This window comes from Barbatula barbatula (assembly GCF_947034865.1).
Source record: "Barbatula barbatula genome assembly, chromosome: 6".
Classification (NCBI taxonomy): domain Eukaryota; kingdom Metazoa; phylum Chordata; class Actinopteri; order Cypriniformes; family Nemacheilidae; genus Barbatula; species Barbatula barbatula.
Window position 1 is genome coordinate 745,135 of NC_136765.1, and position 21,399 is coordinate 766,533.

At 43.0% G+C, this 21,399-nt stretch overlaps 1 protein-coding gene across 3 annotated transcripts; it reads right to left on the minus strand.

Annotated features, from left to right (window-relative positions):
* Nucleotides 1-325: 325 nt before the first annotated feature.
* Nucleotides 326-12,206, minus strand: as3mt (arsenite methyltransferase). Of its 3 annotated transcripts, XR_013786756.1 has the most exons (13): nucleotides 12,106-12,206; nucleotides 11,712-11,748; nucleotides 10,419-10,546; nucleotides 8,336-8,486; nucleotides 5,915-6,051; nucleotides 5,701-5,770; nucleotides 4,640-4,721; nucleotides 4,409-4,540; nucleotides 3,645-3,787; nucleotides 3,095-3,220; nucleotides 2,744-2,907; nucleotides 1,986-2,098; nucleotides 1,076-1,780 (listed from the first exon to the last, which is right to left on the minus strand). XR_013786756.1 is itself a non-coding variant. In XM_079458110.1 (11 exons), the coding sequence occupies exons 1-11, from the start codon at nucleotides 12,129-12,131 to the stop codon at nucleotides 1,676-1,678; spliced, it is 1,137 nt and encodes a 378-aa protein (XP_079314236.1). In that variant the 5' UTR covers nucleotides 12,132-12,206; the 3' UTR covers nucleotides 326-1,675. The 3 variants fall into 3 exon arrangements, 2 of the variants coding, with proteins under 2 accessions (XP_079314236.1, XP_079314237.1); XM_079458110.1 differs by lacking the exons at nucleotides 1,986-2,098; nucleotides 2,744-2,907 and having other exon boundaries at nucleotides 326-1,780; XM_079458111.1 differs by lacking the exons at nucleotides 1,986-2,098; nucleotides 2,744-2,907 and having other exon boundaries at nucleotides 1,060-1,780; nucleotides 8,336-10,327; nucleotides 12,106-12,151.
* Between the last annotated feature and the right edge of the window lie 9,193 nt (nucleotides 12,207-21,399).

Here is a 21,399-nt window from a genome sequence, read left to right on the forward strand (position 1 = left end):
GTAAATGAACGGTATAAAAATGGGTACATTTTCAGATATTTCTTGAAGAAATCAGGACAGAAGTCATCAAAAGTGTCTTTCGTCCACTTGTGATCCGATTGACCAAAACGCATTGTAAGTGCCTAAACAGGGCCAGGATTTCTGTCTCGCACAGCGTGAGACACTGAAAGAGACCTGCTGTCGGTCTTGTGATCATTTACTAGCAGTGAAATTTTGCTTGATTCTACAACCTACGCCTACAGAGTAGCCAGTAAAAATGCAACATGAAATGACATATTGATCAAAACTACATGGCCATAAAAGCTATAACAATACAGCTCTCTTCCTCTGCCACATCTTTATTTTCCAGCACACGTGAAAAGGTGTGATTCATGTTGCTGTGTTTGTTTACAATTTGCCCATGCTTGATGATGTTTTCTGACTTCTGCCGTAGCCTAAGATTCAGGAGAGGTCATGATCATCGCACAGTGTACATGCATGTGGTTCCCAAGTTTATTAGATCCATGTCGCACAGTGGGACCTGTCATGATATTATAATATTGCTGAAATCGTACAGTCTGTTGCATGCTTAAAACCGGTTCGATTGGACACATTAAAGGGTTAAAGTAGCTGCCTTTAATTAAACCAGTGAAGTTGTATCGTGTTGAATGCCCAGGTCTGCTGTAGCCCGAGACGGGTTGCCCACTGGAGCTAAGCAGGATGGTAGATAAATTGCTGCTGGAGGAGATGTTAGTGAGCCAGCAGAGGTGCTCACCCTGTGTTCTGTGTGGGACACTATACTGTCAACAACCACCGTCATGAGACGTTAAACCAAAGTCCTGACTCTCTGTGGTCATTCAAAATCCCAGAAAGTGCCCATTCACCTCCTAATGATCCCCATGTATGGATTGGCTTCTTCACTCCTCCTCCTCCTCTCAACAGGCTGCTGTGTAGTGGGCATGTCTGCTGCACATTGAAGTGATTCCCTCCTTCCAATATAAAGCGCTTCGAGAACCCAGAAAAGCTCTTTATGAATATAGATTAATACATCTAAATACATGTGAATTAATTGACAAGTGTAATATCCCAAAGTATTAGCAACTTTTTTTTATTGTGACTATATTTGCAAAGCAGTTAATAGATGTTATTTTATTTGCATTCAATCTGCTCTGATCTCTGCATGTACATGCTTTGAACACTGTACCGGAAATGAATGAGCCGCAGTACAAATTGCGCAAGAAGCCCATTAATTGTTTAGCAAAAACTGCAGATTTTTTCTTTACACACTTGCATGTGATCTTTATTAACATTCATGTGTGTGTAAGTAAGGCTGGGAGCAGGCTTTACCGGATTATCCATATGGCATTATGGGCCCACACAACCTTGGGGCCCAAGCAAGACGAAGATCATTTCACATAACAGTGTTTCAGCTACATTCATTCTGCAGTTTGATTCTGTGGCCCGTGCACGTATATTTCAAACTTTATAGTGCGCACGTGTGTATGGGGGGTCCACAAGACACTTGTGCCCAGGGGCCTCTGAATCCTTATTTCGGGCCTGGCTGGGACTATACTGTACAGGACAGTGGTCCTCCAGAAGAGGAGATTTTAGAATTAACAAGAACAATAATTAACAGTTTAAGTTTGGTGTACAAACAATTTAAAAAGAATAAACAATTCCATCTCTGAACTGAATACTAAGAGCAGCATGATTCTGGGTCCGCACAGCACCCTCCAGTGGAGGAGGTGACACTTGCAGTTCCCAACTGCTTGACCAGCTCGAAAGGATTTATTGACACGTCCTGAAGAGAGAGAGAAGTATTATTACAGCTAAAGTACAGAATATTTACAGTGATTAAAAAACTGAATATTATTATGTCATTTTAATACCACTGGAGCTCCACAACACATCACTGCAATTACATTTCTGTAAGCACGTTTTCCAAATAATGATGTGTTAAAGCAAAAGTTCACCCTAGAACTCAAATGTGTTGTTTATTTACTCACCTTCAGGCCGTCCGAGATGAAGGTGATGTTTGTTCTCTCTGCTTATATAATGGATGTAAACGGGCTCAAGTGTTGTAAAAGCACATTTATCCAACATGAGTGTGATCCCACAGCTCCTGGTGACACATTGATGTCTTGTGAAGCAAATCAGTGATTATTAGCGATAAACTGAACGTCATTTATACAATTGTGACCAGAAAAGTGCAAAGAGTGCGACTTTTGAACCATTGATGCAACCGGGAGATCTTAAACAACGAAAGGCAAGTATTTAAACTACACTGGTTCAGTGTAGTTCACCCTCTGTCCCGGGGATAACTCACCCCCACTTTTAAAACCACTGCCTATTCTTTGATAGAATGAGCAAATCTGTTATCATTAACATAACTGTAAGAGGATTATTGCCATATTAAATTGTATCTAACTAGCCAACTTCACAAACGTTAGTCTGTGTGATGAATCAATAAATGCAGGAGAAAGGGAGAGAAAACGTCAAGTACAATGTTCATAATTGTTTGAGATGATAAGAGATGAGAACTCTAAGCCGGCCTTGTGAAAGTCCGCCAGCAATCTAGAAGTGCAACAGGTTCTTGATAAAACTGCTGTTGTTCAATGTTCATTGTTGATTCTTATAGTTAATGATCAATGTTAATAATAGGCGTATCTTGCACTCATATGTGTGACCCAGTGTGTGAAAACAAGGCTTAAGATCGGCACACGTGTCCTTCCTCTACTATGTAAACAATCCAGTGTCCGTTCACCTTTGAGATGGTCGCATAAATGACACATGCACAGCGGAATAGCGATCAGGACGTTTGGTGAAAGCTGAAGAATAGCACCCGTCATTTTATAAATGACATTCTGTAACGATCCATTCGCTTCACAAGACGTCCGTGTGTCACCAGGAGCCACAGGGATAACACTTCTGTTGGATAAATGTGCATTACAACTCTTGACCCCATTAACATTCATTATATGATGCACAGACGGCTGTTGATTTACCTAAACATCTTCTTTGTGAATCTACTCAAAATAACGTCACCTACATCTCAGAGTAAATAAACAACACATTTGAATCTAGATCATACTATCGCCTGAATCTGATGACTTACCTTGGGTCTTGAATAGCACCCTCCAGAGGCGTTTACTCCCTGAGGCTGAAATGTGAATTCCTCTGAAAATCTGGAGTTGATCAGAATACCGGCCACATCACCATCCACTTCCATGACTTGATTTGCCTAAAGAAAGCCCCAAAGGTGTCCACATTATTCTTGTGCGGTGCATGTAAACCAGAGGTGCTCGTCTCATGTTGTTCCGAATCAAACTCCTGAAGAAACCATAAAGCTGAGCAGGACACGAGCAGGACTGGACACCCCGATGAAAAACCTTTTACAGATAACCTCTAACACACAAATGGCATGTGCGCTCATATAAGCATTTCATTATATCTGCGTATGTATCTACACCACAGACCAACAGACAAAATGTCATCTAGCAGTGTGAAGGAGATTTTGAGACATTATTGGACATTACTATTATTTAATATATAACTTTACACATTACATTACAGTTCATTTATTTGAACACAATGATTACAGATGATTCAAAGAAGGACAAAGTGTGCAGATCTGTCTTATGTTTAGCCAAGTATGAACAAGTTACCTTAAAGGTATATTGGGCATCAAACTCAAAGCTCTCCACCGCACCCGTCATGTTTCCATTGTATATGGCCAGACAAGGCTTCTTCTCTGAACCTTTGGGCAGCTTGAAGAGCCGGTATGTTGCCGACACAAATTTGTAGTCACCTAATAAAAATACAGTTTAGATATTACTAAAACATCCAGACAAAATGTAAAAATGTAACAGATAACAACCAAATTCAGCCAGATAATGATGTCACTTGAGCTACGCATCTTATTCATGGTAAAAGGTCTTCTGATGAACAGTCAAAAGCTACGGAGCATATTTGCTCTTTGTTATTATTTGTTAACTAAAGTAACATAACAGTAATCAAAACTATGAAATAAATTAGAATTCTAAATTAAAATGATAAAACAGATATATACAAACCATGACCAAAAACACCCAAGAAATGGTGAAGACATGGCTCTTCATAGAACATAAAATAGCTCAATTATAGAATATTTTAATGTTTACAGGCCCAGTTATGTGGAACATTATGGATGTGATCGTTCTGAAGGCGGCACTTATCTGACTATGGAAATTCATGCTATAAAAATGCTATTTCTGCATTTAAAATAAAAAGCATTTTAGGGCAAAAAGCAGAACATTGTCTTGAGAATCGCCAAATGTGTGTTTTAGTTCAAGAACGCTTATGTATACTGAACCTGATTTTGCATTTATATCATTGCCTACAATCACAAAGCAGCAGATTAAAACACAAACTTTTGAAACCCTCGACTCACCAAGAAGTTTCTCCAGTTCCTTATTGCCCACCGTGATGATGCTGGCAGTCAGCAGTCGTGGTTTACTGAATCCAACTTCTTCAGCCAGTCGTATCAGATCTTCCCACCACAATGCCCCACTGAGACACTCACCTAAAGCAAGCGTGCCGATAAGCCTACATCAGAGCCTTTGTTATTTGCTATGGCTATAGTTATAAGCTACTTATATGACTAGAATATGCTGTTCATTACCCCATAATACTTTGTTGGCCTTCAGGTCTTCTGGGATTCTGGAATCACTATAAACATCACTGAAGTACAATTCTCCTCCGTCCTAGACCATTCAAGGATTTACTTTAAATGTATTTCTACAGAGAATTTAACATTTTGCACTGATACAAAGCAGCTTTACATCCATATTGTTCGTAAAAACACAGGTAAAGAGATGTGCCAAATATGATGACAAACACTAAAAACATAGAACACATGGTCATGGTCTTTGTTAGGTCTGACGTCACGCAACACCATATATGAAAGGTCATAAACCATTAGCAGGTCCAAACACACTATCAGATGCCACAGGCAGACAAGAAAAATGCTGATATACACTGATTATTACCTGTAAAGCTCACGATAAACACATGATCCAAACCTTCATCTCCACAACAGAATCCCAAATGTCCAGACAGCAGTACAGTTGATTCAAATATTGATTTCAGGGGATTCTGTGTTGTGTACAGCGCTCATAAACCTCGGTTTAAATAGTACCTCACTTAAACTGAGTCAGGACCAACAAGACACCCTTAAACAACTACAACAAAACATACAAACTGTCATTGTTTGTTCAGGGTTTTGGCTATTTTTAGATATTCTGATATTATTCTTTGGTGTGAACTTCATGTAAACATTTCTCAACACCTGTACATTTCTTTTGTGAAATAGCTCAATTCAAAATAAACCTTCATTTAAAAAATTCCTATTATTTTCCCCAAATGTTCAGCTTTTTCCAGATTTAGAATTAAAACCTGGATCAAGCTTAAATATAAACCTGATTCTTTTTCAACAAGTTTGGTGAAATAAACCTTGATTGAATCTAGATTGAAGACTAATCTTTGCTGATTTCCGTTATCAGCCCTGCGGTGGAAAATGAAACCCTTGAAGTACCGGGTGGTCCGCAATGATGGAAAGCGCTCAAAATCCCTCTTGCTTGCTAAAGATGTACAGTATCCTTTCAAATATTAGGTTGCCAAGTAACTATTTTACATCACTTCTATTACAGCATCTGAGAAGATGTAAGAACAAAACAGAAGTACCTTGAGTACACGGTAAGCCTCCCTCAGGACACTCTTCTTATCTGGTGACAAGTTTACAACACAGTTTGATCTGTCAATCAAATAAAAGAACCACATTGAGATTCATTCACTGTTTATTCCTGTAAACAGTGTACATTTAACAGAACTGTCATGTTGACATAAAACTGATATTACGAGTCTTGCAAAAACAATGTGAAAGCTGTGAAATCTTTACATTATGACATCATAGGACTTCTCCTTCAGACCTGCTTCGGTCAAGGCCTCAATGTAACCTTGAACTAAATTCAAATTTGGCTTTTTATAACCAAATCTCTGCATGTGATAGTCGATGTACTTCCGGGCGACCTCAAGCTGTAAAACAAAAAAAAAACTGTAGTTTTTTTACGTTTACTATCATGTATGATCCCTTTTGATGACCCACTTATTGTATTACATGATGCAGAGGTTGAGCTAGAAATGAAGGACAGGCTAATAAAAAAACGTCATAGTCTCTTTTTACTCGTCACTGTGGTGCGTGGTGATATTACGCTGCTAATTAGCATGTTTGTGGCGTCATCGCAACGTACATGCATTCTTACTGTATGTTAATACCCAATAAAGCTGAAGTCGTTTACATATGAAACATAATAATTACAGACAAAAGTTCACACCGCAGATCCCGCGTGGGTTGTCCTGAATGTACGATAAGTTTATCAGTAATGAAAGGGAAACCTACCTGTCCCTACAATCACATTCTGATGAAAGGAAATGCTTGGATGCTACTAACTCGACCAAAAGGGAAATTACTCTCATTGAAATCCGTCAAAATTAAACATTGCCTTCAGATTTTTCTGTCACTAGTATAAAAAAACGAATTTTTGGTTAATGCGACCCTTACAGTCATAAAACACTTCAGTTGAATGTGAATACACTAAATAACTTTGAACAGGAAACATGATCATCAATTGTGTTTGGAGTTCTATACCAGAAGAAAACCATAACAGACAAAACTAACCAAACTGTTCTGAAAATGTTTTGTGGCCGTGCCTCTGTCTACCTGCCATGATGGAAAAAAGGTTTGCTATATTGGGTTTGGATTTTGGTGGGCTAACATAAACAAATACCCAAAGTGCCATGAGATAAGACCAAACACCCCTTAAGCCGGGCTGACACTATACGGGACTGTGAGACTGCTTGAGTTGCTGTGGCGCTTACACTACACAACAGGGTTTCTTGTCATTCATCATCTCCTTGATGTAGCAGCAAACACACTCACAACCCAACTCTGACAAGACTTTGGTCAATGACCAAAGAACGCAAGCGTGCTTAGACCATTTAACAAGACTGTAAGATAAGTGTGATTTGGTATTTAAAGTTGATTTATGACATATGTGTAGTATGAGCTTTGAGCAAGCTTATTTAATTTCATTTTATGAGCTTTGCAGAGGGCAATAAAGGAGGATTGTGAGAAGTGACAGGTTTTATCTGTGTCAGATCATATCTTGGCCAATATATAACTTGAAACTAAATAATAACAACTGAATAAAAAACAAATGCAATCTTTCTTTGCACTATTTTGGATTTATTAGGCTCGAAGTTCACGAGTAGGTTTCTTTTAACTCTGGATGACTACGGTTCTGGACCATCAAGACCATTTTTGACCCAGGAAAAACCCTGTCTGTTAACCAATCAGGTTAGATTCGCCCCTCCCTACAAGAGCACAGTGCATAGATAATAAAACACAAGTGTTAAAGTGCAAATATGAAGATGCTATAGAAGAGTATTAACAGAATGATTCATCAACGGGGGTCATTATTATTACTTGACAAACAGGGAAGGGGTAAATAAGGTGAGAACAGTGCATGGATGGTGGGAGATGAGGTCCAGGGCATGCTCAGTTTTACAGCTTTATATGGACAAATTCTGCCAAAGGTTTTCACCATTTATTCACATGTCTTCCTTGTGTTGAGAATACAATAAGAAGCTCTACAAGTAAGCTAATCCTCACAAAACCTGGTGATTTAGGATGATCAATTTACATAATTGTTCTTGTATGATCTATTTGGATCATTTCTACTGTTAAGGCACCCTTGACCTTTGCCTTGGTGTAAACAGAGGGAGTGGTCATCTGAAACATCACACACACAAGAGACACAAGAGATGATGTGGGACCACACTCATAACACCTCTAGTGTCTTGTGTTGGCATCACACAGAATTGGTGCCGTGTGAAGATCACTACATCAGGTCCGTAGTCAGCCTATTGAAAGGGGAGGTTCTTTGTTTTCCAAAAGTAGGCCTTTTTGCTGATCGCCCCCATCATTCAGAGGCGATGCTTCTTCACCGTTGCTTTGAAAAGTGTATTGCTAAAAACTCTGTACATAAACAAGGTACATACGCGCGCACACACACACACGCACGCACGCACGCACACACACACACACACACACACACACACACGTCCAGCAACAATCATATTAATTTGAAACGGCAACCCAGACATTTGTCACAAGCATTGATTAAAACAATGATGACGACAATCACATGAAAGAAAAACCGACTTAAATTCTGGACCTTTGGCAGCTGAGGGGAGTTCGTTCGAACCACCCGACCCCCCCCCTGCCTACGGGCTTGACATTGCCTGAAACCCCATGTACCTGATCTTCAGTCATGTCAATGCCTGTGACATGTCCCTTCTCTCCCACAATCTGGCTGAGCATGTAGCAGTCCCGTCCACTTCCACAACCGAGATCAAGCACACTGCAGCCCTCCAAACACTCAGGGACCACCAGACCACAGCCATAGTACCTGAGAGGAGAAAGACACATATTCTACACCAGAGAGATAACACATAAAATATGCTTTACAGGCAAAGGTCACGCAACAGCACAAATGCTGTGATCATTTACTCACCTTCACCATTGTTTATAGGGCTCTACAGTGCCACTGGAAATTAGTCTGTGCGACGTGAGAAAAATATTATACAATCAAATAAGAAAACCATGTTCCCAAATGTGCCTACATGAATATGCGATCGGCTGCGTTTCATGCTAGAGAACGGAGCGGCGTTTGCCCTTATGAGAAAGCAAAATATGCTTAACACTTTGCTTTAAATGTTCGCTTTCGAGGTGATGTCCCTTTAGGCTTTGACTGTGCGAGTTTCATCAAGTGTCGTTTGGAGGGTGTCCGGCATAACTGTTGGAAGCTGGATGAATGTTACTGTTTGCCGTTGCTTTAAGCAATCATCTGGCGTTCAACAGCTGAGCCATCATGCGTTCTTTAGTTATATGATGTTGCTTTTAGTGCTAATGTTTGGTTAAGAATCGGCCGCATCTGATCTCCCTCTTTGGTCGCAGTTTAAGAGCTGGCTGTAACAACAGCGAGACACAAAGTTCAAGAACTATTCTGTACAATAACAGCACGTCGCTCGTGTGTGTGCGTTTAGTTACCAACTCTCCTCTTGCGAAAAAAACTGATCGGTGCAGGGGATTAATCAGGAAACTGGATTAAGCTGTGTCTTTATACTGTTTTGTGTAGGCTATTTAGCCCGAGTTTGCGCAATTTGCCAGAGCAAAACAAGAGGATCAACGTTTTCATTGCCATATCAATTTCATTTTCATTAATAACGTTTACATTTAGGTCCTGTCGGGTTTAAAAATATATATACGATGGGTCGGGTCGGACTCAGGTTCGGGGCTTTAAAAAATAAATAAAAAATTGGCATGTCGGGTCCGGGTAAAAGTGATTCGGGTCATTTCAGGTCGGGTAAAGATCTTTGGACCCGAGAACACCTCTAGTCTGGGCATCTCTGCTTAGACTGCTGCCCCCTCGACCCGGCCCCGGATAAGCGGAAGAAAATGGATGGATGGATGTTTATGAATCTCAAATCAAATGTTATTAACTGGGAATTTTATTTAATCTATTTGAATGATTCCCTGCATGTTTGTGTTTGTTGTTAGACCTGTATTCTGAGGTGGACAGGACAGTAGGCTACAGTATAGTAATGTAAACTTGGCACAGTGATTTGAAACTGTAATGCGGTTGACAGATCTGGATCTACTTTTACAGGTGTATGCTTCAATTTCGTGTGCTACTAAATTTTTGACTGCGCTACAAAAAGGGTAAATTAATGAGCACAAGTGCTCAAAAAAAAGATAAGTTGCCGTAGAGCCCTGAAAACTTGTTTATGGAACACTAAAGACGATATTTTGAGAAATGTTGATGTTTATGACAAATGAGTAAATGATGAAAGAATATTCATTTGGGGCTGAACTATCACTTTAAGACAATGGGTAAAATGCTAATATCTTTGTGTCAAATGAATGTCTTCATATTTCAGGAAAATCATCTGTAATAGACTATCGTCTTTTACCAAATGATAACACAATATCATGTTATCAATTAACCATCTGAAAGATTCAGGGCTGCCAACTCTCATGCATTCGCATTGAGACTCTATTGAGTGTTTTCTCACACTTTCACAGTAAACATGAAAACTACATTATGTTTTTAATGATTTGTGATTTATGAAATGATGTTATCAACTCTGTTATCACAATACTTCTAATGCAAGGTTATTATGTTTTCTTTAACTTCCCGTCCTTCCCATACCCTGAACTCAAAAGTTGGCAGGCCTGTAGATGTTGAAGCTGTTAAAACAGGTAAATAAGTATTTTACTGTAATAGTTTTTATAGCATAACAGAGAACATCACTGCAATGTCCTGCATTAAAGTCCTTACTTTGCCACAACATCCTGATGGATCTCAGCCAGCACTTTTCTCACGTATTCTGGGACAGATTGAGCAGACGCAACACAGGCATTGCTTTTCAAATCAGATGATTCCTTCAGTATCTTTCCATAGTACTCCTGCATTAAAGAATAATTCATTTATATACACTATCATTACCATTTAATGTTTTAATCACATCCTAAAATATGCAGAAATTAACAATGGGCTCTATGTTTGCGTGACTTCTGCGTTCACAGGAAGAACCCTCGGCAGTGTCCGGTTGGGGAGACTTTAAGCAGAGAGAAATGGAAAAATGAGAAAACTGTTCAATTTTGCTGATGCTGTTCATTATGGCACATAGCCGTGTTATATAGACGTGGCGTATTTCAATGTTATAACGAAATGTTAACTTATGAAAGTATAATTTAAAATATGGTAGAACGCCAATTCTATAGACCACAGCTGAGTGCCGCAAAGTACAGCATCTGCTCATTTCTCCATTTCTCTCAGCTTAAAGTCTCCCCAACCGGACACTGCCGAGGGTTCTTCCTGTGAAAGGCAGAAGTCACGCATACATAGGAAAGCGTGATTTATCCCCCTAAACCAGTTAAGCACAAACTACGGCCATTGAGCGAAAACCCCGCACAGTCTCGGCTTTGAATTCATCGGTCAGCTACATTAAAGCTGATTGGTCACTTGTGTGGTCCAGAGTTGGTTCACCTGCATAAATGATATGTGCCGAACTAATACCTGAGAGATAACCAGTTCTGTAAACGTACAAATACAGATGCTTCTCAATTCATTAGAATATCGTGAAAAAGGTCGATATTTGTTGTCACTCATTTCAGAAAGTAAAACCAATATATTATATAGATTCATTACACAGAGTGAAATATTTCAAGCCTTTATTGTTTAACATTCATTCATTGCATATAAACAAACATACAAGAAAAACAACATTGGAAATAACTGACAGAATTAACAGAAAAACAACGTTTGTTTATCAAAAACAGCCAGAGGAAACAACAACAAAAACACAAATATGGTGCAGATTACTTTAAATATGAATATAATAATAAAAGCCCTTGAAGCTTCTCGATCAGTTATACAGAGTGGACCAATGAAATCGCTAGAAACATGAGTCATAGCTGTGGGGGCGTGGTTTGCGCTCAAATGGTTTGGGCGGGGTCACGCCATAGCAAGTAATCAAATCGGGTACTTTTATTTTGTAATGTTTGTATAGTCATACGACGCAGGTGCTTTAGTTTAGTTTAAAGTAGAGTTTTGAACAGAAAAACATACCTTCACTTCATTATAGACACTCGAACAAGCTTTCTCGCTGTTAAAATAGAATTAAACTCGAGTTACAATGATTGATTTCCAATGGTTTGCTTTTAACAACAAAGTTTCAAAACGAGCTGCAATGACAACCAAGAGGCTTCATACATGGAATATATATATATATGAAGAGTTTACTAACAAGATGAGATAAACATGTTTCTTTATTGTGCTTTCCATTTAATATCAATTAAACTGCAGTTGGTTGGTTTTGATTTGAAGCCACAAAAACTCAAATATATAGCGAACTAACACAATAAAACATGACATTTTACACCCAAACTCTCTCTATGTATATCTACTTTATCATTATGCTGTAAAAGCGTATCATATTAAAACAATGTATAATAAAACACACCTGGTTAATGCTGATGTGTGCGCCATGTCTGTCTCTCTTCACTTCTGACAAGTGTTGTGATTCCCGGGGGAGTTGTGTCCGCTTAGGACCCAATGTAGAAGGCCGCTGTAATGCCTGATCACAAACTTATTATCTCGATATGTGTATGCTAACCGAATCTGTGTTAGCTTGCTGCGTGCTAAATACGCTTAAGTAAAATAAAAGCATTCAAATGACATGTTAGAATTCAAGTTTACGAAAACATATGAGCATATAAGCACTATAATAATAAACACTACTTTTGATATTTTAAATGGTTTGGTTTTATTATATTCAATAACTCAAACAGTAAACACTACCCATAGACTCATTTGTGAAAAAGACAATTATTTATACAACAACAAAATATCAAATGAACATTGGAAATGTAAGAAACAAAGTGGCCTCGGTACGAAAGAGCAAGTGTCTAGACTCTAGTGGAAAGGCGGAGCTGACAAACTTTGCAACACACTGGGAAAGGCTGAAGATGTCAACTTTGGACAGCTATAGTGTTGTAACAACCAGGCAAATAGAAGTCAGAGACCAAACACTCCAGGAATAAGTATGACAGCTTTATTTAATTAAAACCATAAAAACACTCATATGGCACATGCACATTACCCCCCTTTAGTCAAGGCTTGCTTTAATCTCCTCGACGCCCGACCCCCAAAGACAGGAGGCACAGAGCTTAATCTCCGCCTGGGTCAGGATATAATCCAGGGGTCGGTGGCACCCGTATAAAGAAGGCGCAGCTCGAGCAGTCTCTCAGATCCACAGGCCGGATATCATCCAGTAATCCACAAAACCGTTGTCAAATCTCGTTTAGCAGTCCGGGGCTCTCCTAACCACAAAAGTAGGCCCTCTCTAACTAACCCTATTAACACCCCCTTTAACTAGCTACATCTTCACTGCCGGCGACACCAATCATCCCGAGCGGCCGTTTAGGGTGTCACCCACACTCGAGCTCCCGAACTCTCGCAGAGCATCTCCAACAGAATTTTTATCAGCCCTTTAACCCGCATCACATGTGCACTTCAATTACCTTAGTCCCCACCCCTTCATTAACTACAGGACACCCCCGCCATACTCCCTTACATCACAGTGTAAAGACAATGATGGAGCTCTCAGGAGAAGATGTGGGCTTGGAGTTGTTAAGCAGAGTTTGTTCAACTTGCAAAAACTGTATGTTGCCATATACTGCCGTCTAAATACAACCTCCTCACTGCTGCCTTTATCCATATACATATATTATTGTGGCGAGCACGGCGGGACGGGAGCCGTGATAACGAGCGTCCAGTGTGCGTGCACTGGTCTTGCATCTCTCACGGAGAAGCTCCGGGAGCATGAGAGACGAGCGACAGGCGTGTTTCACACATGTCCAGGCCCGGTCCTCTCTCATCAACACAGTCCTGCCGCTCCCGATCTCCTCCCTCACGGCTCTCATCCTGCCTTCCTCACCACACTGTACAAACCACAACCTTTTTTATTTGGTTTTCTTCTATCTGTCACAATTGACATATTTTTATTGTATTTACTGATATATGACTTGATGTTCTCCTTTTATCTGAAATGTTTAAGTCTCTCAAACTGAAAGCAAAATGTGTTTTCCCTGTATTAGGATCTTTGGATCCATCAGTGTACACCTTAACCTATCCTTGATCTTCAACAACATCTACATTATCCTACACCTACATTATATAACCCTGTATAAAAAAAACAAGTTAACAACATAAACTAAACTCTCCTTGAATTCATCCAGGGGGGAGAACCAATCTAAATCCTGGATCTCCTGGATTATGGCTTTTCTCTCAATGATCCAATTGCGTGTGCGTGTGTCAGGTGTGTGTGTAGACTTACACTTGCATTTACATTTAGTCATTTAGCAGACGCTTTTATCCAAAGCGACTTACAGATGAGAAAACATTGGAAGCAATTATAACAACAAAGGCAACAAAATACATAAGTGCATCAATCTAGTCCATTAAAGCCTAGCACAGTATACAAAGCTAAGAAAAGTGAGGTTAGTAGTTTTTTTAAAGAAGGAAAGGGAAGAGAATTAGGATAAATCAATCAGAGACGTGTTGACGGAAGAGATGCGTTTTTAGGCGTTTTTTAAAGATGGCAACCGAGTCTGCTGATCTTGTGGCAGCTGGTAGATCATTCCACCAATGTGGAACAGATCCAGAGAAGGTACGGGAGAGTGACGTTTTTCCTTTTTGGGATGGTACCACTAGTCGTTGTTCCTTTGCAGACCGCAGTGATCTGGCAGGAACTTAGATCTGCATCAGCGAGTGGAGATACGATGGTGCAGACCCGGTGTTGGTCTTGTAGGCCAGGAGCATAGCTTTGAACTTTATGCGGGTGGCAACAGGGAGCCAGTGTGACCTGATGAAAAGCAGAGTTACATGCGCTCTCTTTGGTTCATTGAAGACCACTCTTGCCGCCGCATTCTGGATCATCTGGAGAGGTTTGATTGTGCAAGCAGGAAGTCCAGCCAGAAGCGCATTGCAATAATCCAGTTTGGACAGGACAGGAGCCTGGACTAGGACTTGCGTAGAGTGCTCCGATAGGAAAGGTCTAATTTTCCTAATGTTGTAGAGGATGAATCTACAGGACCGGGTGGTGCTGGCAACATGACTTGTGAGGTTAAGCCGATCATCGATTACCACTCCCAGGTTTCTGGCTGTGCTGGACAGTGTAATCGTTGATGAGCCTAGTTGAATGGCAAGGTTGTGGTGAATCTTTGGGTTGGCTGGGATCACAAGCAGTTCCGTTTTTGCAAGGTTAAGCTGCAGGTGATGATCCTTCATCCAAAGCGAGATGATGTCATGTAAATGGAGAAGAGTAGCGGTCCAAGCACTGAGCCCTGTGGCACCCCCATGTTGAGCTGTTGGGACGCGGAGACCTCATCTCTCCAGGATACTCTGAATGACCTACCCGAGAGGTAGGACTCAAACCATTGCAACGCCATTCCAGAGACACCCATAGCACTGAGAGAAGCCAGGAGGATGTGATGATTGACAGTGTCAAAGGCAGCAGACAGATCCAGTAGGATGAGCACAGATGACATGGATGATGCTTTTGCCAGTCTCAGGGCTTCGATGACTGAGAGCAGTGCAGTCTCTGTGGAATGACCGGTCTTGAAACCAGACTGATTGCTGTCCAGGAGGTTGTTTTGCATGAGAAAGGAGGAGAGCTGGTTGAACACAACTCGCTCCAGGGCTTTCGCGATGAAGGGAAGAAGGGAGACAGGCCTGTAGTTTTCTAGCAGTGTAGGGTCCAGGGTGGGTTTCTTTAGAAGCGGTGTGATGCGGGCCTCTTTGAACGCTGTGGGAAATGTCCCAGTGGTGAGCGAAGAGTTGATGATGTGGGTTAGAGCAGGCTTGGAGGAGATGGGTGGGGATGGGATCCAGTGGGCAGGTGGTAGGGTGGTTGGAACCAATGACCTTGGAGACATCAGCTTCAGACAGAGGAGAAAAGGCAGGGAGCACATACGTGTCAGGGATGTGGGCGGGTTCGACAGGTGGTGGCGTAGAGAACTGGCTGCTGATGGCAGTAGTTTTCTTTACGAAGAACGATGCAAAATCATCAGCTGTTAACTCAGATGAAGGTGCGGGAGCAGGCAGACAGAGGAGAGCAGAGAAGGTTTTGAAGAGCGTTCGAGAGTCCGGAGAGTTGCAGATCCTAGAGTGGTAGTAATCTGTTTTTGCAGAGGTGACATCTACAGAGAAAGAAGAGAGAAGAGATTGGTAGAGAGAGAGGTCTGCAGGGTCTTTTGTCTTGCGCCATTTTCTCTCAGCTGACCGGAGGCTGGCGCGATACTCACGCAGTACATCCGATAACCAGGGAGCCGACGGGGATGCACGGGCTGGTCCAGATGCAAGAGGGCATAGGTTGTCCAAGCAGGATGAAAGCGTGGAACACAGAGTGTCTGTGGCATTGTCTGTATTCAAAAGAGAGAGCTCATCAGAGGGGGGGAGTGCAGAGAAGACAGCAGAGGAAAAACCGGAGGGAGGGAGAGACCGCAGGTTGCGCCGGAAGGTGACCATCAGTAAGACATCTGCGATATCCGGAGCAGTGAGGTCGAGGGTGACGAAGAAGTAATCAGACGTGTGCAGCGGGGTGACCTGAAAGTGATGAGTGGAGCAGTACCTTGTGAAGATCAGATCTAGATGGTTTCCAGACTTGTGGGTTGCTGATGTGAAAACCTGCTCGAGGAGAAATGATGCGGTCAGGTTGACGAAGTCAGCAGCCTGTGGTTTTCCAATGTGGATGTTGAAGTCACCTAGTACCACCAGGGGAGTACCATCCTCAGGGAAGGATGAAAGAAGCGCATCCAGCTCCTCCAAGAAATGTCCAAGCTGACCTGGGGGACGATATATAACTACAAAATGACTTTTAACAGGGTGGGTGATAGTAACAGCATGAAACTCGAAGGACCCGTTGTCACACATGGGTGTTAGCTGATTGAATTTCCAGTCTTTGGGGATGAGTAGACCGGTGCCTCCACCCCTTCCTGTGATGCGAGGGCTGTGGGAGAAAGTGTGGTTATGGGAGAGGGCAGCAGGAGTGGCAGAGTCCTCTGGTTTGATCCATGTTTCTGTAAGTGCTACAATGGAAAGACCAGAATGTTTAACAAAAGCTGTAATGAAATCAGCTTTGTTCACAGCAGATTGGCAGTTCCACAATCCTATTGGGAAAGTAGAAGGGGCAGTTGCTAGCAGTGATACATTGTGAAGATTATTAGCATTGCGTCGCCTTCGGCATGCGGCAGATGATTTAAAACAGTATGCAAACGGTGGCGAGGAACCCAAAACTCCATTGGAGGAGAAAAAAAACCTCAGAGGGAGACCAGGCCTAACCAGGGGATTCCAGTTCCCCTCTGGCAAAAACTGCTGCCTCTGCACAAGCTCGACAGTGCTTGCACAACAAGGCAAAATAAAAAACAAAGTTAGATTTAAAATTATCATTAATAATCTAATAGCGACTGAAGTTTTGTAGAGTCGCCACGTTCTTCGTCCAGCATTTGTCAGGTCTGGGAATGGATTGCGCCCTGCCTGCTCCGGTAACCTTGGACTGCATCCTGCCCGCTCTAGTAACCTTGAAACAATGAGACAAGACTGGCTGAGAGTAGAATACTGTTCTGCACTCTTTGATGCAACAAAATGCATCAGTTGTTATTGGAAGTGTCCCTGGTTCCGGTTGATCTAACTAGTGCAGCTAGTTCTGCCGCCTGCACTTGATTTTGAAATTCTAGGTATTACCAACTGACCTGACGCCTGAGAGCGTAGTGCACGTGATGGACTATAATACGTTAGAAGTTCTCTCAAGTAGTGAGGAGCTAAACCATGCAAGGCTTTATAGGTAATAAGCAAGATTTTAAAGTTTATGCGATGCTTTATAGGTAACCAGTGCAAGGTTGACAGAACCAGGCTAATATGCTCATACTTTTTTGTACGTGTAAGAACTCGAGCTGCCGCATTTTGGACCAGTTGGAGTTTTTGTAATAGGCCAGCAGCGCAACCACCTAATAGTGCATTACAGTAATCTAGTCTTGATGTCATAAAGGCATGTATAAGCTTCTCTGCATCTGATGGTGACAGCATATGACGTAGTTTAGATATATTTTTAAGATGGAAAAACGCAATTTTACAGGTGTTGGCGACCTGGTTCTCAAATGACAGAGTACTATCGAATATAAAGCCAAGATTCTTAGCTAAAGATGAGGGTTTTATGGAACATCCATCAATAGTTAAGCAGTATTCTTGGTTGTTACGTAGGGCGGTTTTCGGTAGGTAACACTTCAGTTTTGTCCGAGTTCAGTAATAAAAAATTGCTACTCATCCACTTTTTTATATTGACTATGCATTCCACTATTCGATGGAATTGCTGTGTTTCATGAGGCTTCGAGGAAATATAAAGTTGCGTATCATCAGCATAACAGTGAAAGCTTACTCCGTGTCGCTTTATTATATCTCCTAGAGGTAGCATGTATAATGCGAAGAGCATAGGCCCTAAGACTGAGCCCTGTGGTACACCGTACTGGACTTTCGATTTGCGTGATACCTCATTGTTTATTGCTACATATTGAAAACGGTCGCATCAATAAGATCTAAGCCATTTCAAAGCTATTTCCTTAATACCGATATCATTCTCGAGTCTATGTAGGAGCATGCTGTGGTCAATGGTGTCGAATGCAGCACTAAGATCTAGCAGCACCAATAATGAGATACAACCTCGGTCGGACGCCATAAGCAGATCATTTGTAACTCTAATCAGAGCAGTCTCTGTACTGTGATGTGCTCTAAATCCAGACTGGAAATCTTCATTAATCTCATTCCTTTGGAGGAAGGAGCATATTTGAATTGAGACTACTTTTTCCAGAACTTTAGATAAGAAAGGTAGATTTGAAATAGGTCTGTAGTTAACTAGTTCTCCAGGGTCCAGATGGGGTTTTTTGACAAGGGGCCTTATAACAGCCACCTTATATGCTTTAGGCACATGTCCTAATGTCAGAGATGAGTTAATAATGCTAAGTAGAGGATCTATAATTTCTGGGAGAATCTCTTTCAGTAGATTTGTAGGTATAGGGTCTAACATGCATGAAGTTGATTTTGATCAGGGGTGTCAAACATACGGCCCGCGGGCCGGAACCGGCCCCCAAGGAGGTTCGATCAGGCCCGCAGGATAATTTGAAAGTGGAAAAAATGCATAAAAGACATGGAATTAATATTTTTAATTCGCTGCAATTCATGGATTATCCGCTAAGGGGCGCACTCTTTCCATCAGAGTAGAAGACAAGCCGCATCACTGAGACAGACTGAAAACTGTCATGATTCTGCCTAATCTTGTCTTGGTTTTCTGGTCTAGGGGCAGAATCATGACAGACCCACGTGTTTTATGTGGAGAGAAACATATTATTGTCAATCAGGACATAATATGTGTTCTCTCCAGTCTTGTCATTGGCCCCGTCCCTCTCGTTCCTAGTATTGCTTTCCTCCTGTGTCTCATTACCCACACCTGCCCATTGTTATCTCCTTTGTTAGTCTCCCTATTTAATGCCCTCTTGTCTATTGTCTTGTGCTGGTTCGTTGTATGTGTTACCTTGCTGTATATTGTTCCTGCTCCGTAAATTCTTGAGAGATACGCTTAAGTATAGTCTAGTCAGTGTTAGTGTTTTGTTTCAGTCTTAGTGTTTTATGGTTAAGTCTTGTTGAGTTTAGTTCAGTTTATTGTGTACCCTGTTTTGTCACCCCCTCGTGGGTTTTTGTTTTGTTCCTGTGTTGTTTATTAAAGTCTATTCGTTAACCCCTTCATCCCCGTGTCTGCCTGCAATTGGGTTCTCCTTCAGTTCCATAACAGAACGAACCAGCCAAATCTGAACCCAGCAGGCAGCATGGACACTGACCGGTCCAGCGTGGCCCGTCGCCTCTGCGGTCTTCGCCAGGGAAGTGAGACTGTGGACGAGTATGTGGAGAGATTCCTGGACATTGCGGAACAGGGCGTCTTCGGGGAGAGGGAGCTGGCGGTGCTGTTCAACACCGGTCTCAGAGAGCCACTCTCTCGCTCGGAGATGAGGGCGATGAGGCCGTTGGATTTCGACGCCGTGTGGGTAACTGCCGCAGCGCGTTCGGAGTCCGCGACCTCATCGAACCCAGTTTACTCATCTCCGCTGGTTGCGATACCCGAGAGTGGTCCTCTGCAGATTGGTGTTGTGGGCATTGCCACGAACCACTCTCCAGCCTCTGCAGCCTCTCCACAACCGCCCAGTCTCACTGGCAAGCGGGGGAGACGGGAATCCTGGGGGTCCTCGTCCGAGGCCTCCAATCCCGAGCCGCCCGTCCCATTCACATCATTCCTGCAGCCGACCACCAGGCGGGTGGCTCGGCTGAAGAAGAAGAGGCAACGGAGGGCGGCTCGGAGTCCGGTGGTCCCGGTGGTCCCGTCAAGTCCGGTGGTCCCGGTGGTCCCGTCAAGTCCGGTGGTCCCGTCAAGTCCAGTGGTCCCGGTGGTCCCGTCAAGTCCGGTGGTCCCGGTGGTCCCGTCAAGTCCGGTGGTCCCGGTGGTCCCGTCAAGTCCGGTGGTCCCTGCCGGCCTTCCAGCCGGCGTCAAGTCCTGCCCTGCCGGCCTTCCAGCCGGCGTCAAGTCCTGCCCTGCCGGCCTTCCAGCCGGCGTCAAGTCCTGCCCTGCCGGCCTTCCAGCCGGCTTCAAGTCCTGCCCTGCCCTGCCCTGCCGGCCTTCCTGCCGGCGTCAAGTCCTGCCCTGCCGGCCTTCCTGCCGGCGTCAAGTCCTGCCCTGCCGGCCTTCCTGCCGGCGTCAAGTCCTGCCCTGCCGGCCTTCCTGCCGGCGTCAAGTCCTGCCCTGCCGGCCTTCCTGCCGGCGTCAAGTCCTGCCCTGCCGGCCTTCCAGCCGGCGTCAAGTCCTGCCCTGCCGGCCTTCCAGCCGGCGTCAAGTCCTGCCCTGCCGGCCTTCCAGCCGGCGTCAAGCCCTGCCCTGCCGGCGACTTTGCGCTCTCGAGCGCCGCCCCCCAGGATGTCCCCTAAGTCCCCTGGGACTCCGCGCTTCCGAGCGCCAGGGACAAGAACTGTTCCCCCATGTCCCACACCCTTTGGACTTCCTCCCATGGACTCTTTTGTTCCCCCCATGAACTCAGTTGTTCCCCCTCCCCCCCTCCCTTGTTTGTTATTTTTATTATGTCACCCCAACCCCTTTGTAATTCTTGCTTGTCTGCCCTTAGTTTTGTTTACCATGTTTTGTTGGTTGTTGTCTGTTTCCCAGTCGGTCTTGTCTTGTTAGTGTTCTCCCTTGGTGAACGCCAGGGGGCGTTCATTAAGGGGGGGGTTCTGTCATGATTCTGCCTAATCTTGTCTTGGTTTTCTGGTCTAGGGGCAGAATCATGACAGACCCACGTGTTTTATGTGGAGAGAAACATATTATTGTCAATCAGGACATAATATGTGTTTCTCTCCAGTCTCGTCATTGGCCCCGTCCCTCTCGTTCCTAGTATTGCTTTCCTCCTGTGTCTCATTACCCACACCTGCCCATTGTTATCGCCTTTGTTAGTCTTCCTATTTAATGCCCTCTTGTCTATTGTCTTGTGCTGGTTCGTTGTATGTGTTACCTTGCTGTATATTGTTCCTGCTCCGTAAATTCTTGAGAGATACGCTTAAGTATAGTCTAGTCAGTGTTAGTGTTTTGTTTCAGTCTTAGTGTTTTATGGTTAAGTCTTGTTGAGTTTAGTTCAGTTTATTGTGTACCCTGTTTTGTCACCCCCTC

Coding starts and splice junctions, on each gene's coding strand:
- as3mt (XM_079458110.1), bottom strand. CDS start 12,131: ATGGCGCACACATCAGCATTAACCAG. Junction 6,052..8,335: donor TTGACATGACTGAAGATCAG/GTACATGGGGTT, acceptor TTTGTTTTACAG/CTTGAGGTCGCCCGGAAGTA. Junction 3,221..3,644: donor ATGCCCAATATACCTTTAAG/GTAACTTGTTCA, acceptor GGCTTTCTTTAG/GCAAATCAAGTCATGGAAGT.